The 17,161-nt window shown below is 42.4% G+C and overlaps 1 protein-coding gene across 1 annotated transcript in view; it reads right to left on the reverse strand.

Annotated features, from left to right (window-relative positions):
• Positions 1 to 17,161, reverse strand: part of LTBP2 (latent transforming growth factor beta binding protein 2) — a 171,812-nt gene that overhangs the window by 9,572 nt on the left and 145,079 nt on the right. The window contains exons 21-28 of the mRNA XM_020793875.3: positions 12,895 to 13,017; positions 11,177 to 11,302; positions 7,716 to 7,838; positions 6,631 to 6,762; positions 4,746 to 4,871; positions 3,680 to 3,823; positions 558 to 749; positions 297 to 380 (exon numbers count right to left, since the gene is read on the reverse strand). Of these exons, the coding sequence (XP_020649534.3) occupies positions 297 to 380; positions 558 to 749; positions 3,680 to 3,823; positions 4,746 to 4,871; positions 6,631 to 6,762; positions 7,716 to 7,838; positions 11,177 to 11,302; positions 12,895 to 13,017 (1,050 nt within the window). The remainder of the gene's footprint in view (positions 1 to 296; positions 381 to 557; positions 750 to 3,679; positions 3,824 to 4,745; positions 4,872 to 6,630; positions 6,763 to 7,715; positions 7,839 to 11,176; positions 11,303 to 12,894; positions 13,018 to 17,161) is intronic.

The following is a 17,161-nucleotide window of genomic DNA, read 5'->3' on the forward strand; positions in this document are numbered from 1 at the left end:
CCATCCCCACTAAAATATAGTGCTCACAGAGTCTTACAAGCTAACACTTGTATCTGTTTCCCTGCCTGTCTTCCATAGCTACGGTATTCATAGCTTCTGGAAGAACTGTGGTTTGCATAGAGGAAATGGTAGAAGGATAGAGAAAATAGTGACTCTCTACTGCAGCAGTTCCCCTATCGCAGGAGTTATTTTTAAGCCACAAAAAGAATATTAAGCATTCTGGTTATGGATCTTCAACACTGTGTCTCCTTTGGTCTTCAGATACTTGGCAGAGTTGGCAGAAGGAGAAGATATACCTGTGTAAGATGTCTGTCCAAAGATAAGTGTGCCTTCCACTGGGATATAGCCTTTCCCACTAGGGCAAATCTCAATATATTCCACTGGCAGAAACAGAGAAGAGGAAGGAAAACAACAGAATAGAGAGAGACATAAAGAGGAACTAGGTTATTACAGCACACAACTGGGACAAAGCAAGCAGGAATTTTTCCCCACCCACCCCACCCACCCCTCTCTAGATCTACCCAGGAGTTAACTATTAACAGAGCAATGTGGTCTACCTGAGCCACTGACAGGGCATGGATATGTTTCACAGTTGTCTCCCCAGGCTACTCCTTCTGTGCAGCAGCATTCTTCCTTGGTGGTGTTATTGGCCAACACACTGTCACATAATGGGATGTCATTAATTCGATAGTAGCACTCCTTCCGCTCTGAGCTGCCAGGATGGAAAGATACAGGCCTTCCAGGTTCCCCTGAGATTAGAGAGAAAATTAAGTTGTGAAGTCCCTCCCCTCTGACCACTGCAGATAACATTTTGCTTGGAGATATCGGTAGATCTCTGGAATTCTGGGAAAGTATCTAGAGATTCTTGACTGATAAAGACAATTTGGCAGATTGTGGCCTCCTAAGCATTAGCACTTCACATCCCAGTGAAAAGTGTGCTTTTCCCATATCCCAGCAACTTACCCAGGATTTTTTGTTGTTGTTGTTGCTAGTACAACCAGAACACTAAATTCTGTACTGGGAAAAATCAATCTCTTTCCCGGTACTCTCATGATTTTATAATTGAAATATATCAACTGTGGGTCCTGATGGCAATTTTTAGAGCACCGTATTTATAATTATATTTTAAATGTTTTATATTTTTACTGTATTTAAACTATTATAAGCTGCCCAGAGACCTTTGAGTAGTATGGGCGGCATATAAGTTAAATAAATAAATTAATGGGTGGATGGATGGATGGACAGATGAATTCAATATGGAATATGACTATGTCAGATCACAGAACTCCCCAGTTACAGCAGCTCAACTTGTTGCCAGTCTGTTTCCAGGCTGAATTCAGGGTGTTGGTTCTATGCTATAAAGCTCTAAAGGCCTTGGGACCAAGCTATCTCAGAAACTCCATCTCCCTTTATGAGCTTGCTCAAGTTTTAAGAACATCAGGTGAAGACATTCTCTCAGTCCCCCCTTCACAGGTGCATCTGATGGGGGACACAGGAGAGGGCCTTCTCTGTTGCTGCTCACAGACTTTGAAAATGCCCCCCACAAGAGACCAGGTTGGATTTACCAGGTCCCATATTCTGATAGAAATATATCCCTGTTTTATGCTATAGGAGGATGAGCTGTGCTTGCTAAGCTGCTAGAGACAAAAAGTGGCTTCTGGAGACTTAGGTGGCTGCCTGGGGCTGAGCTCCAACATTAATGGAGGATGGAGTTACCACAATTCTAGCCTTCCCCCTACTTTCACTACTGTGTTACAGTCTGGCAGCAGCCTCCACTCTCCCAACATTTCAGAGAACTAGCAGCACACAGTGAAAGCCTGACCAGTAACCAACACAATTCTGACTGATTTCAAGACAATGGCACCAGAGACTGTAATATTGAGAAATATGTATAGGAAGGGAGTGGTCATTGCTTGCAGATTCATTAGTACTCATCCTTTATTTCAATTTAAAATTGCCCAACATGTTTTGGCCTGAATTTAAGGCCGTCTTCAGGGGGATGTCAATTTTTGGTCTGTATTACATTTTTTTGGTCCTTTATTTGGTCTGTACACAGCTCCAATAGATTAATGTTTAGGAACTTCCTGTGAGCAAGGAGGCAAGATAGAGACTCCTCTCACCAAAACACCATCGATTCCATCAGAGGAAGGGAAGAGAGAAACCAGCTCAGGAGAGACAGCTCTCCCAGAGACTGCTTCTAGAGGAGGATGAAGAGAGGGACCCATCAGAGGAGGAGGAAAGGGGGAAAAGGACAAGTGAGGGGGAAGTAATGGGAGTAGAGGCAGGAGAAGGGAGAAAAACCTACCACCGGGATGGGAATGGATGTGGTTAGAAAATCCCTGGACCCATAGATGGGAGAGACTGATGGTGCCGATAGAAGAAACTGACCACAGGTGGAGAGTTGTCTTTCCTCCACCACCACCCCCACAAACATCATGCTGGAGAGAGGCTGAAACCGAAGAGTGGAGACTGAGGGAAGAGAAGGAGACAGTAGAACAAAAAAAGGGGGAGAATGGGCAGAATGGCGAGCACAAGAGATGAGGAGGAGACGAGGGCCTTGGGAAGCTGGGAGTTTATGGAACCCAGGGAGAGAAAACAGTGGGAAGAATACCTGGGAGAGCTGCCCCTGTTTCCACCGTCGATGGGGGTGACAGTGAAGGGCTGGCTGCTGTCAGAGCAACCGGGACCTTGAAACCTTAGTTACAGGAACCCGTTTGTTAAAGACGATTGGAAACCCTTTTCATCCCCATTGGTAGAAAAGGAGAGAGAGGATGTTCAAATTGATATAAACAGTTTTATTGATGTTTCTAAAATAAATGTTAAAACATTGCAGCTGGAATCTATGTCTGTATCTGAAGATGTGGGACCCCAAGAGGAGGAGAAGCAGCCTGACTCCCAACATGGACCCTCACACTGCCATAGTGCTAAACTCCTCCTCTGATACAAAATGGTATAACAAATAAACTAAAGGGGAGAGGAGAGAGAAAAATATGCAGGGACTTATGGGGTGTGTGCATGTGTGTGGAGATACCAAGTGAGCTAATGAACTCCATCAGTATTGCTTGGAAATTTCCGGTAAGATCAGTGCAAAACCCATTACCAAAAAGGGGGAACAAATGTTCCATTTAGAAGACCCCTAAGCCTTTTAAAACATATTATTTTAGAATAGGAAAAAAGCATATACAAAAGCTGGGTACTACAGAATAATGGTTTTTATGAGCAGGGGGCTGTGGCTGTCTGGGAAATGCAGAGGGCTGGGCTGGACCCAGGTTTTCCACCTCTACCTTAAGAGCTCTAGTTTTAAATCAGTGTCTGCACAAGATTTAAAACTATGCCTTCTCATGCAGGAATTGTTCCTGACTGTCTTTTCTCAATGAGCAAGAAGATGAATGGTCAAATACCCATGTAGAAATATATTAAGAAGTGAAGTTGTGTGGAAAATGTTCTGCTTATGACTGAATTTCAACAAAGGGCTCTCTGAATTTGTTGGAGAAGCAGACCACTCTTGTACATGAGGATGAAGTAAGAAACCCACAGTTAAATGTTAAGAATCTACGGTACTGTTTCTTTTTACACAGACACCTGGCCCCCAACTCCAGAAGAAAAAAAGTGTCACTTTTTGTTGCTGGAACAGCACCTCAAATTTTGCTTTGCACCGTTTTGCACAGTGAACTCTTACCCATGCCTACTCGGGGACGGCACTCCCCGGCTTCTGTGTCGTACTCCTCGTGGTCACTGGGACACAGGCAGAGGAAGGCCCCTTCTACGTTCTCACAAAGGGCAGTCCCGCACACAGCCACCATCAGCTCACATTCATTCACATCTGCAGAGCACATAATTCACTCCGTCAGTATTCGAGATCTTCCCATTCCACAGGAGATTCATGCCTCCCTCATCTAATACCTCTTCCTCTGACATAAGCAGCTGGCTCCTCCATTTGATTTTCTTGGAGAAATGGCACAGACCTGTGCTTGGGAGCACGGGTTGCAGCAGCCACACCTTACCCTGGCTGGGCTCTAACTGAGTACAGAAATATGCTGCTTTAGCAACAAAGCAGCCTCAGGGAAGGGAAGCACAGAAAAAGGCCTAAGAATCCGAAAGTGTTAACAGATGTTTTCCAAATTTTAAAGAGTCAACACATATGGAGGAACATATAGGGCTCAAGCCCTTGGGCTTATTTTACAAAGTGGATGAATTAGACTAAACATTAGGAAGAACATCCCGATGCCCCACAGACCTTTATTGATCTGAGTGCTTCAACAGATGGTGGGCTCTCTTTTGTTAAGAGATATCTTCAGAAGGTGTTGTATGGCTATTTATTACAGGATGCTACTGTAGTGGATTCCCTGCTTTGATAAATGCTTGGATCAGCAGACCTCTAAAGTTCCTTTGAGGTCTGTGATTCAGCATCCCTCTCCTGGCTGCCCTCCTTTTGCCTGAAACTGCCTTCCACTCCCTTACTTTATATCTATGTAGGGGTATTTGCTCCCATCATGTCTAATTAGCCCTTTAGAAAATAACCCTGTCCTGGAGATTCATCTTATCCCTGCAGTGTAAGATGAATACTATTGGGGATGATCAAGGGTAGGTGGCATGTTTATAATAGCAGAATTAAGAAAAATCAGAAAACAGTTACAAAGAGATCTCTCTGAAGCTCAAAGGGGTCATGGATGCAGAGATTGTATGACTGTCAGTTTCTGAACAAGAAAGTAATGCAGCCCTACAGATGTTGAGTGGCTTCTTACCAACACAGTCATGGCCTGAAGGTGAGTTTTCATAGCCACGGTCACATACACAGCGGAAGGAGCCATCCGTGTTGTCACAAAAAGCATGACTTCTGCACAGCGTTTCATTGGCACATTCATCAATATCTGCAAGACAAATGGGCAAGTTAAATCATATATTTCAAAACAAGACAAATCCTGCCCTGTTCCTGTATGTTAGCTATTTTATGCCTTTTGTAAGAGGGCTCACACTGACATCTCTATGTCTTGTCAAAAGTCTGCACAAGAATAGGGAAGAATTCCTTGGATCCATTTTGAACAAACATGATTATCTGAGGGCAGCTCAGGCTGAGGCACTTTGCAGATCCTTCATCTCTTAACATGTTTCTGGGGCAGTGAAAAAAACAAGGGAGAATTGTAACTGCAGAGTGATGCTGTATGACGAGTTCCCTACCTCCAATTCAGTGAATGAGACAGGGCAGTGGCATAATATAGACCTCATCTGAAATGCTCTGAGACGGCTAATACAGAGGAGAGGAAAGGAAAATGGTGCAGAAGAAAACAAAGTACGCAGTCAAGAGGACTGATCAACCCCAGATTGTTTTATGGGGCAAGGATTCAGAAAAGAAGGAAGATTGTTTAAGGATGGGCAAACATCAACACATCTTAGAAATCTCCATAGAGTATTCAGTATGGAGTTTCTTTAGAGCAGACCAAACCCTGTAACAATACCCATCCTTAGAGTAAAGGCAGTGAGTTGTCTCCAAACGTTTTGGACTCGTGGCTCTCTTGACTTACTGACCATTGGCCGCGGCTCCCCTTGCTCAAAGGGGCCATCAGGGGTCTCACTGCTACCACGGGAAGGATCTTGACACCCATCCCCAGCCATCCCATCTCTCCCACCACCCAAATATTCCCAAGGGCCCACCTCTTTCCAGGTCCTGGAACACCCAGCAAGTATCTCCACAGGGGACCATAGAGATGACGAAAGGAGAGTCAGACACATAGCTTCCATTTCTGGATCCTGTTTGACATAGAGCTATGAACAGCTCCTCTAATGCCTTCATAGCTCTATGTTCTGTCCCTTTTCCATGGCACTCCTGACTTGGTTCGTGGGTGCTCTGCAGAGCTGCAGGGCACAGTTTGAGAACCCCTGAGTTAAGGTAAAAGAATCTGGCAATTTAATCATTCCTGAAGCAGACACAGGGAAAATGTGTCCACCTGTATATGTTACTGGACTGCAGGTCCCATCAGTCCCAGCTAAAATAGCTAATGGTAATGTCTGATGGCAGCTGCAGCTAGAGATTTCATTTCATAAAGAACTCCTGAAGCTATCTATTGCTAACACCTGATAATGGCGCAGAAAATTCTCACGTATCTAATGCATCTGTATTTTGAAGTGCCCAAGGTACTAACTTGTTGGAGCTTAGCACACTGAAAAAGTGCTAACTCCAATACTAGTCTTCTGTTTATGTTTCCTATTTCACAGCTGCCTCTTCCACTTTCACAGCTGCTAAAGCACAGCAGTCCAGCGTCTCTAACATTGCTCCCATGTTTTGTTATATGCAGTCTAGGAGCAATGGACAGGGAGACAGAAAAAATTTGTCAGACAATAAATCTAGAAGGGGCTTTTCTGTTGAAGGATCTTAGTAGTTCAATGTCTTATCTTGAGCATGGAACATTTGCCTCCTTAATAACCTGCCTAAGAGGAAAAGAGGAACAGGGTAGTTTCTGTTTTCAAAAGAAGAAAGGAGTCTAAACAGAGAGGACAGAGTAAGAGTGTATGTATGCTTTTCTCTCTGTATCGGAGAAACGTTTCGCCTCCATTCTCAGCTGAAGGCTTCCTTGACAGAAGCTTGTTCCTTACTTTAAAAGAGCTCTGAGTTTTTCCAAGTATGGAACCCACCAATGCATTCACCGAACGGTGTCCTATGGAAGCCAGGTGGACATCCCATAATACAGCGGTATGAACCCAATGTGTTCTGGCATTGCCATGAGCCACAAACAGCATCACCATATTCTTCACACTCGTCCATGTCTGCCATCCAAAACAAGGGGTTTTGAAAAAGAAGAAAGAGAACAAGAAAAAGGTAACAATGAATGCCACATAAATGGATAAATGGAGCATGGAAAAAAAAAAACCCGAAACCAAGTACAACCCTGAGTGAAGTCCTACTCCTCTACCTCCCATGAAGCATATACAACACACTGCCACTGACACAAGACACATTCCCCCTGAATCTAGGCATATACGGAAGCTCAGGAGTATGAGCTTAGGGAATTTGGAGTGCCATCATTCCCATGACAGCTGAAACAACCAATAATGACTGACAATCTGAAGGCTTGTGAATAAAAGCAAAGCAAAAAACAAAGTGCTGCTTATATGCTGCCCCATAGCACTTAAAGCATTCTTGAGTGGTTTACAACTTAATTTTGAAGGCTACACAATGCCCTGTGAGGTAAGTGGGTACTAAATTCACCAGCCTCAGAAGGATGGAAGGCTGAGTGAACCTCAAGCCAGTTAATGGGATTGAACCCTGGTCATGAGCAGAGATTGGGCTGCAGTACTGCAGTTTAACCACTGCCACAAATATAAGGAGGATTTCCCCCAGATGCTGGAGGCAGGGATGCTCTGCATATATCAAATTACAACAAAGCATTTAATATATAACAGCCACCACTAATTTAAAACTATTATTTGATTAGGAGGAAATCTCCCGTTGGTCTTGATGGGGGATTTTCTTCCCACACCTAGGAGCTTCAGAGGAGTAATTTTTATCTGGAGTTGAGTATGAATAGAAAGGATTAACTGCCTGTTGTACTGAAAATTATCAACACACACACATATACACATATATACATACTGCAGCCCTGTGGTTATTATGTTCATGTTTGAATATACAGGCATTAAAAGGACACCTTTAACATTCTGTCTACTATACGTAGCTCTGATTTGTAATCTTTCCTCCTTTTCCAGAGGTCAGGTCTCACCTATACAGTCATCGGTATCCTGGGAATGTCTGAAGCCAGTTTGACACAAACATCTGTAAGATCCTTCTGTATTGAGGCACTGGCCACGCAGACACCTGGACTGATCTGCACACTCGTCTACATCTGGAGAAGAGAATATAAACCAGTATAAAGGTATTTTTAAAACAGCTTCAAAATAACCTAAAATAAGGTCAAAGTGAAAAGTCAGAAGACTAAAGACAGAAATAGGGGAAGTTATTAAAGAGGTAGCAGTGTTTGTGTGTTTATATATATAAAAAGCAGAAACATTGGCATCTTTAAGACTAGGAAGCAGAGGAGGAGCTTCGTCTTGGTGAAGCTAGCAGCTCTCGGGAATAGCTCCCGGGAAAAGCTAGAACCACTTCGGTCTGGGACCCTCCCAGAAACGGGGAACCGAGGAAGAGTCAGGAGAGACCCTTCTGCAGCAGTTGGTGAGCCACAGAAGTTAGAAGATTGGGCAGCAACTCGATTTTTCTTTCTTCTGGAAATTCACATCAGCACAGACGAAGACGGGCGCCATTTTTGGCAACTAGCCAAAGACAGCTCCGTTCGCCGAGAATAAGAAAACAGAAGCACGGCAAAAGTATACATCAAAGTAAGTGGAAGCCCTTGTTCTATGAAAAACCTCATTAAATAAAGAACAAGTGATTGTGTGCAAATTTATGACCAAATGAGATAAGGAGCGGCATTCCTAGCATACCAGCTTTTACTCAAGCTGAAGGTCGAGTCATTTCTAAAGGAACAGCCAGGCAGAAATAGCTTGTGTCTCCATTAAAGGAGGAAAAATAACTCTTGAAGAATCAACTGACAGGCTTTGAAAAAATAAATTCTGTTGCAAGCTGTTCACTTTGGACCCTTTTCCTCTTTGGATATATATTTTTAGACTGTGTGGGACTCTGCTTTCCGTGGATAATATATCTGCCGGGACCCTGACTGCTGGACCTCCCTTTTCGGGGGAGGAGAAGGAAGCCTCTGGAAGTAAAAGGGAGAAGAACGGACTGTGAGCTGTGAACTGGGGGCTATGTGGTTTGAACTGAACTGGGATCTTGACAAATGACATTCTAATAATAGAGTCTTGCCGGGTGAAGGTTAAAACAAACTTGGAGAAGAGAAAAGAAGGGAAAAGAAGAAGCAACCGGTCTGAAAGTTATCAGCGACGTGGAAAAGGATTGGACTACAAAGACACTTGAGAGATTCATGTTTTAGATTCCATCTCTTGCTTGAATGTACCTGCTATCTTATTGCCAATATTGTATAGTTGCAAGGTGAAATATTAGAAATATTGGATGTGTATTGGGGTAAAGGGGAGAGGGAATTTTAAGTGAAAATAGTGGAAACAGAAAATGGAACCTCCCCCTGAGAAAATTACAGATCGGTGGCTAGACTGGAAAACCTCTTTTCAGATGTCACTGTTGCAAAAATTCATGCAGGTAAATTATTATATTGACCAGATGGAAGACGTGATTGGAGGCTCTAGGGGAGGGAAGGTAGCGGAGGTTAAATTACACCAAAAAGAGATCTCAGAACCGGCTGTATTGATGAAGATATCAGATAATATACAAGGGATGGAGGGCCACCCAGTAAGCGATGTAGCGATAGCAGATAAGAAAATTGAGGTTGAAAAGCAAACTTTGAATGATATTGTTCCCCCTTTTAAAATACGGAAGAAAAAAGAGTCGCAGAAACAAAACAAGCACAGGGAGGAAAGGGGAGGGGAGAGCAGAATTTATATTATTTTGGGTCTGTTGAGTGTATTCTCAAGAAAAAAGGAGGGTGAAAGAGGGGATATATTTCACAATTGGCCTTGGTGTTCTGATGCTGTGGGAATAACATAGATTTAAGCTGTATTACACGTATAAGTTGAAAGCTAAAGAGGTTAATACATAGACAAAATAGTCAAAAGAAGAAGAAGAAAAAGAAGAAGAAAGATGAACCTTTATTGGAACATGAATAGATTAGATGTTTATATACTTGATATGAAAGATTGAATGATTATGCATTTGATGTTTTCTTATTCTCAAAACCCTTTTTCCATCCCCCCCACTGCCCTTTGCCTTTTGTATTCCTTCCCCATTACCCAATAGTTTTGAAAATAAAATTAATTTTAAAAAAAAGACTAGGAAGCAAATATATTTCAGTAGCTGAAATCTAGCAGTAAGGTACTACAAGAGTAGACCCATTGAATCAGTGGAGTTTTGGTGAGTTCACTTCTCCAAGTTTCATTGATTCAGTAGGCCTACTCTAGATGCAACTTACTACTGGATTTCAGCCAGTGAGACATTACAATCCTCTAAAGGCCATTCTTGTACATGAGGCTTAAGTAAGAAACCGAGATTTAAATGTTAACAAGTTAGGGTTCTGAAGAAGAGGATTGTAGTCCACAAAAGCTCAAACTGAAATATATTTGTTGGTCTTAAAGGTGTCTCAGCATTTTTGTTTTTGTTTTTATTGTTGCAAAAGTAGAAAAAGTTAGTCCATTGCTGATTTAGTGAGCTGCCCCGGGTTCAAAGTGAGTTAATTTGATCCTAATTGGAATAAGTTCTGTTCTCTCACAGTTGAAGCTCTCTATCCTCATGAGCCTTTTATATTTTGGGGTCTAAAATATTTTACAGGTATTTGAGGTATGGGATGTCAAATGGGGAATGGACCCTTCTAAGTACTCTGAGGGGGGAAGAACTGGCAGTTGAAAGTTGACCACCTCTGTCTAGGACATGGGTCCCCAATATGGGATTGTGACCTCCACTGAGATTGCAAAGTGCTTTCTACGGCTGGGGGTAACCACAGTGTATGCTGGGAATGCTGATGTCCAAGATGGCAGCAGGATTGAAAAGTTGCTGCCACAGCAATGGCAGCTTTCCCTCTGTCAGAGTCTCCAGTCTTCCAGATGCAGCAATGGCGGAACAGCGAAGGGACAGGGGACTTGGGTAGGGAGATGCCTCCAGACCCCACTTGAGTCATGGAGGAGGAAGGCAAGAAATTGAGGGAGGAGAACCAAGGAGCGGGGACACTGGGGGGCATGGGGTGAGGTGTTTATTTGGGCTTGAAGGGGGAGGGGCTCTTCACTTAGGGTTTTTTTTGTGGAGAGGAGATATAAGGGGAAGGTCATTTCCACACCCAAATAAGTAAATTAAACTCAGTATGTATTGACCTTCTTTCCTCCTCGACTTTTATAGGGGCAGATTTACAGTCCCCCCCAAAATATGTATTATTACATTAATATTAATATCTTGCATTAGAATTATATTATAAAGAAATCTTTTTAATGTGTTTTCTTTACCTTATTAAAATGCCTTTTTATGCAAATGCTCTCTCTCTCTCTCTCTCTCTCTCTCTCTGTGTGTGTGTGTGTGTGTGTGTGTGTGTGTGAGTGTGTGTGTCACAGGTTACTTGACTATTATAAAAGGGTATTGCAAAAGGTTAGATACACTGATGTAGGATCTCACCTTGGCAGCTGACTCCACCAGCTGCATTTGAGAAGCCAAGAGCACAAATACAGAAATAAGATCCATGGCTGTTCAGGCATTCGCCATTGGGGCTGCAGATGCCACTGTCCAGACACTCATTCACATCTGCCAGAAGGAAAAGAAGGTTGGGATCAACTGGTTCAGAATGTGTGCTGTCTAGCATGAATTATCAGACTTCTTTGTTGACCCTTTAAAAAAGACTATTAAAAAGAGCACAACATCCCCACATCCACCAGAACAGCTCCTTGCATTCTAAATATTATGCTACTCGTGGTTACAGGGTCTGGACGAGACACCATAGGGAAGGAAATTGCAAGAATTAAAACAGAACAGGGACAATACTGTATGGGAAATCCTCTTAATCAAGAGGATCTTCTATAAACTCATACTCCAGGTCTGGCAGATTTTGCACTTGCTAACTAAGAGCATGGACAAGTTTTTTTAAAAAACTTCCCAGCCAGCATGGCTATTTGTTAGTCTTTATGGCACTCCAGGGCCTTTTGTTGTACTTGCAGCAAAAAAATTAAGATGTCTGTTCTTTTGAAAATTTACCTCCTTTATATATCTATATATTAAAAATATTCATGACCACCACCATGTCCTTTGATGTACCAAAGGCTGTGCAAGCCCCCAGAGCTATAGGGGGCTTCAGATGTCCACTTCTGCACCATGGAAGACGGAACCTACCATCCTCTCCACACTTCTTCTGTTTAAACTGAAAATGCCCCTCTCTCCTGCTCCCTAGCGCCTGCACATTCCTCCCACCCGTGTTCCTTAAACTGGAAGCAACCTGACATCACATAACAACAAAGTGCTATTCCAAGTCACTTCCTTGGTGATGTTGCCCCCGATACCCCAAGGGAACCTGTCGATTTTTTTTAAAGTGGTTTTTCTTTTATTTTCTTTTATTTAAATTAAGCATGCTGGGAAGGAGAGGAGCCGCATTTGATAACCTGATAAATGATCACATGAGGAAAATAAAAAAAGGAAGCGGGAGAGGCAAGGGGATGATACACTGAAGGTAAATTCCTCTGGCAATTGTCACAGGCATATGAAATTGAATGTGTGTCTCAAAGCCTTTCTTAAAGCACAAGAGATGGGATCAGGCTGTATGACTATCTCAGAGCGTCTCCATGTGGTCCATAGCAGACAAATCCGTTGCTGAAACTTATTCACAGAAGGGTGGGAGTGGTTGGGAACCATTGCTTAAATCAAATCGTCCTCACCTTGGTCCATATATGTTGGACTACAACACCTTTATCGCCATCTAGTATGGCCAAAATGCTGTCCCAACAAGGAGTGACATGAGCTATAGTCCAATACTCGTATATTTGGGAGGCAGTAAGGTCTGGAAGGGTGGTTTCAAATGGGTGGGAACAAATGTACATTTTGATGAATATTCAGTATGTTCTCATAAAGGTTTGATCACAAACATGGAAAGTAAGGGAGCCCCCCTGCCTCCCCAAGACTGTGCAAGGAACACTGCTCCCTTTATCCCTTCATTTGAATGTGACTAATTATTTACTTTGGACACCAGCAAACCTGGGTTGTGCTACATGCACATGGGGAAAAACAGGACTCGTCCCAAGAAAATATGCTTTCTCCATCAGCACCACATTAATTGTTTCACATTAAATATGAAATTATAGCTTCATTCAATATGTGTAGACTCATCCTAGAAGTAATAAGTATCTTACCTTCACACATAGTTCCATTGTACAGCTCAAATCCAGGCCGGCATTGGCATGTGTAAGATCCTGGTGTGTTCAAGCACTCACCCCCCAGGCAGTAGGTGTTAGAATCTTCACACTCATTAATATCTGTCAAGGAAAAGGAGGATATGATGAATGATGCAGAACTCTGTGAATCTGTGTTGGGATATGGCAGCTCTGAAGCTTAAGGAGTGGAAAACACAACATATTGGGGGTAAGGGGTCAGAATTGTTCTATAAAAGGGAATTATGCAAGCTGGAGTATTTTATATAAAGTAAGAATTAAAAAATAGTTCATGAAATAACAAAGTTAAATGTAAAAGAAAACTCCCAAATAGGATTGTTATCAATATTTGATACAGAACAATGGGGATGGATGGTTAAAAACAATTTAATAACAGATTTATTAGCAGCTGCAAGATTAACAATAGCAAAGAATTGGAAAGTAAAATATGAATTTCAAGGGATTAGTATAAAGAAATTTGAAATGTAACTATTAATAATAAGCTAACTTATGATATTAAGATGAAAGAGGGTTGATAAGTAAGAATAATTTTAATGACATATGGAGACATTTTATTGAATATGTATTAATAAAAGGGAGAAGAGTTCTGTATCTTAATGAAATTCAATGCAGTTTCGGAAGGGGAGTGGGGCTTCCTAAATTAGTAAATGACATAGTAAATGACCATTTTTCTAATGGTCCCAATTGCATGAGCGGACTGTTTTCTGTTACTATATAGTTCAATTTCTTTTTTCTTTATTAAGTTTTTAAAATTTTAGTTTGCATTCTTAGTATTGTACTGTAGTGTATTTCTCTGCTTTAAATAAAATTTAAAATTAAATATTAGAAATTAAAATTAAAAATAATTAAATAGAACCTAAAAGATTTAAATAGCACCTATGTACAAGCTGTAGGTAAAGGTAAAGGTTCTCCTTGACATTTAGTCCAGTCGTGTCCAGCTCTAGGGAACGGTGCTCATCCCTGTTTCCAAGCCGCAGAGCCAGTGTTTTGTCTGTAGACAGTTTCCGTGGTCACGTGGCCAGCGCGACTAAACACAGAACACCGTTACCTTTGCACCATGGTGGTACCTATTTATCTACTTGCATTTGCATGCTTTCGAACTGCTAGGTTGGCAGAGCTGGGACAAGCAATGGGAGCTCACTCCATCGCGTGGATTTGATCTTACGATGGGTGGTCTTCTAACCTTGCAGCACAGAGGCTTCTGTGGTTTAACTCACAGCGCCACCACGTCCCTCCTACAGCTACCTGTAGCAAGGGTAATTAATGATATCTCTATCTCAGCCCAGATACACTGCAAGCTTTTGAAAATGTAACAGAAGACTTTCTGTTTGTGGTAGTCTCTACACCAGGATGAACGACTTAAGACTCCTGGGGTGCTAGTGAACTACAATATCCATCACCATCAGTTCCTCCTTGCATGCTGTCAAGTCAATTCTGACTTATGGCAACTCTTTTCAGTGTGTCTAAATATAGTATTCACAAGTGGTTTAGCATCCCTTCTTGTTGGGGTGCCCTGGGACTGTGCAACTTGTTTAAGGCCACATAGGCTGGCTTTTCTGGTATGCTCAGTGAGGAACTGAACGGCCAACTAACTCACTGAGCTATCCAGCCAGCTTCCAGCCTCAACTGGCAGAAGCCAATTGTGAGGTCTAGTAATAACTGGAATTGCCCAACCGTACTCTACACAATTAACTTTAACTTTAACCTACACTCTGTTAAATTTTGTCCTTCTTGTTTTCAAACACATCCAGAAATGGCCGGCGTTTCCATCCTTCCTTGCATATGAGGGTTATTTGCTGTGTTATTGTTTTGAGGTAATTATCAGAATGTTCCTATGGCTCAAACACAAAATCCTAGATAAAGTCATCAATCGAAAAGGAGGAGTATGATGTTTTCCTCAAGGTCAGTCTCTCTCTGCCTATCACTTATTTAGTTGTCCTTGAATGAACTGCAGGGGGGAAAACAGCTGAAACTGGCAAGCATATTATTAGCTTACTAATATCTTCAAAGAAATGTATATACATTTTCCTATGTTTTGTTCATCTAACCAAGACATTATTAAAAATAATTCCTTTTATTTCATAAATGTAATTTCTTATATTAAGAAGAAGCAAGCGTGGATCTGACACTGAAGATAAACAGCTGCAGCAAATCACAGCTCCCTAACGAGCGCTCCTTTGTGACACACCACACCTGCAAACACATTTTTGCCACACTGGCACTTCATATTTTTTGATGTACTGTACCTGTAAAAAATCTTAGGCATACATCTAGAAAATGCTATGGGCACCATTTCCTTAACAAAGCCCATCTCACTGATGTCTAGTTTTATGTTTTGCATTTCTCTTTTTACATTATCGGGAATCCCAAACATTATGTGGCACCAAAGCTAGACTGGCTGCCAGGCATAACTCAACAAGCAGGTGTCATGGAAGGCTTACAGGACACAACAGTCAGCACACAAGAAAAGAAGGTTATCCTGTCTAAAACCACAATAGAAAATAGAATAGAATAGAAATGCAAACACCTGCCTCCACTCAGATACAACTAAGTCTAGTGCCACTTTGTGACTAAACTATATAATAACACCACTCACATAGCAGCTGCAGCCAGTGCTTAGTAAAGGTAAACTATATAATAACACTACTCACATAGCAGCTGCAGCCAGTGCTCAGTAAAGGTAAAGGTTCCCCTTGACAATTTGTCCAGTCGTGTCCGACTCTAGGGGGTGGTGCGCATCTCCATTTCCAACCCATAGAGCTAGTGTTTGTCTGAAGACAATCTTCCGTGGTCACATGGCAAGAGCGACTAGACACGGAACGCTGTTACCTTCCCGCCATGGTAGTACCTATTTATCTACTTGCATTTTGCATTTTGCATGCTTTTGAACCGCTAGGTTGGCGGGAGCTGGGACAAATGACGGGGGCTCACTCTGTCGCATGAATTCGATCTTACGACTGCAGGTCTTCTGACCTTGCAGCACAGAGGCCTCTGCAGTTTAAGCCGCAGCGCCACCACATCCCTTGCTTACTCCCTGATGAGTATATGTGAAGCCTCGTGGCATAGTGGTTAAACTGTAGTACTGCAGCCCAAACCCTGCTTACAACCTGGGTTCAATCCCAGGTTGCTGGCTTGAGGTTCTCTCTGCCTTCCATCCTTCTGAGGTTCGTAAAATGAGTACCCATCTTGCTGGGGTGGGGTGGGGATGTGTAGCCTGCATAATTAAATTGTAAACCACCCAGAGAGTGTTTTAAGTGCTATGGGGTGGCATATAAGCAGCATGCTTTGCTTTGCTTTACTTTATACGTGTGCAATACATGCAGAATCAGTAAAGAAGAAGATAGTGCCCCCTTGAGGATCATGTACAGATGCTGACCAGCCTGGCACTTGATTATTCTTGAGTGCTGGCTATGGGAGAGCATCCTCAAAGACACCACTAGCCAAGGAGGCAAGACATGTGGCACTTAAGTTCTCTCCTGAGGCTTCCAACTCCTAGCATATGCTGCCTTACTCTGCTTAAGGGTATCCAAGGGCCAAACCTGGATAAATACGTTTCCAATATGTATGATTCTAACATTCACACAACATATTTCTTTTATATAAAATTAAGGATGTGTTCTTTTAAAGTGAACACTGACCCCCAAATAATGTGTGAAATGGCTCTAGCGTTTTCCTCATATGATCCTCTGTTATGTAGTTCCATTGGATGTAGCCACTATAGAACCACTGAGGAAGGCAATGTGAGGTTAAAAAAATCCTGATTGCATTATTATTTTAAATATATTCTCGAAGGCTTTCGCAGGCAGGATCTGATGGTTGTTGTAGGTTTTTCGGGCTGTTTGGCCGTGTTCTGGAACAGAACACGGCCAAACAGCCTGAAAAACCTACAACCACCATATTATTTTAAAGTTATTATTTTAAAGTATACAGATGGACACCCTGGCTGAAATCCTGTTGCATACCACAGTTAAGTCACAACGAGAGTAGGCCTACTGAATCAGTTGGGATTTGCTGAGTCGACTTCTCCAAAGGCTGTGGCGGCGGCATTTAGTCGTGTCCGGCTCTTCGTGACCCCATGGACCAGAGCACGCCAGGCCCTCCTGTCTTCTACTGCCTCCCAGAGTTGTGTCAAATTCATGTTGGTTGCTTCGCAGACACTGTCCAGCCATCTCATCCTCGGTCGTCCCCTTCTCCTCTTGCCATCACACTTTCCCAAAATCAGGGTCTT

The sequence above is a fragment of the Pogona vitticeps genome, chromosome 1 (assembly GCF_051106095.1).
Source record: "Pogona vitticeps strain Pit_001003342236 chromosome 1, PviZW2.1, whole genome shotgun sequence".
NCBI lineage: Eukaryota > Metazoa > Chordata > Lepidosauria > Squamata > Agamidae > Pogona > Pogona vitticeps.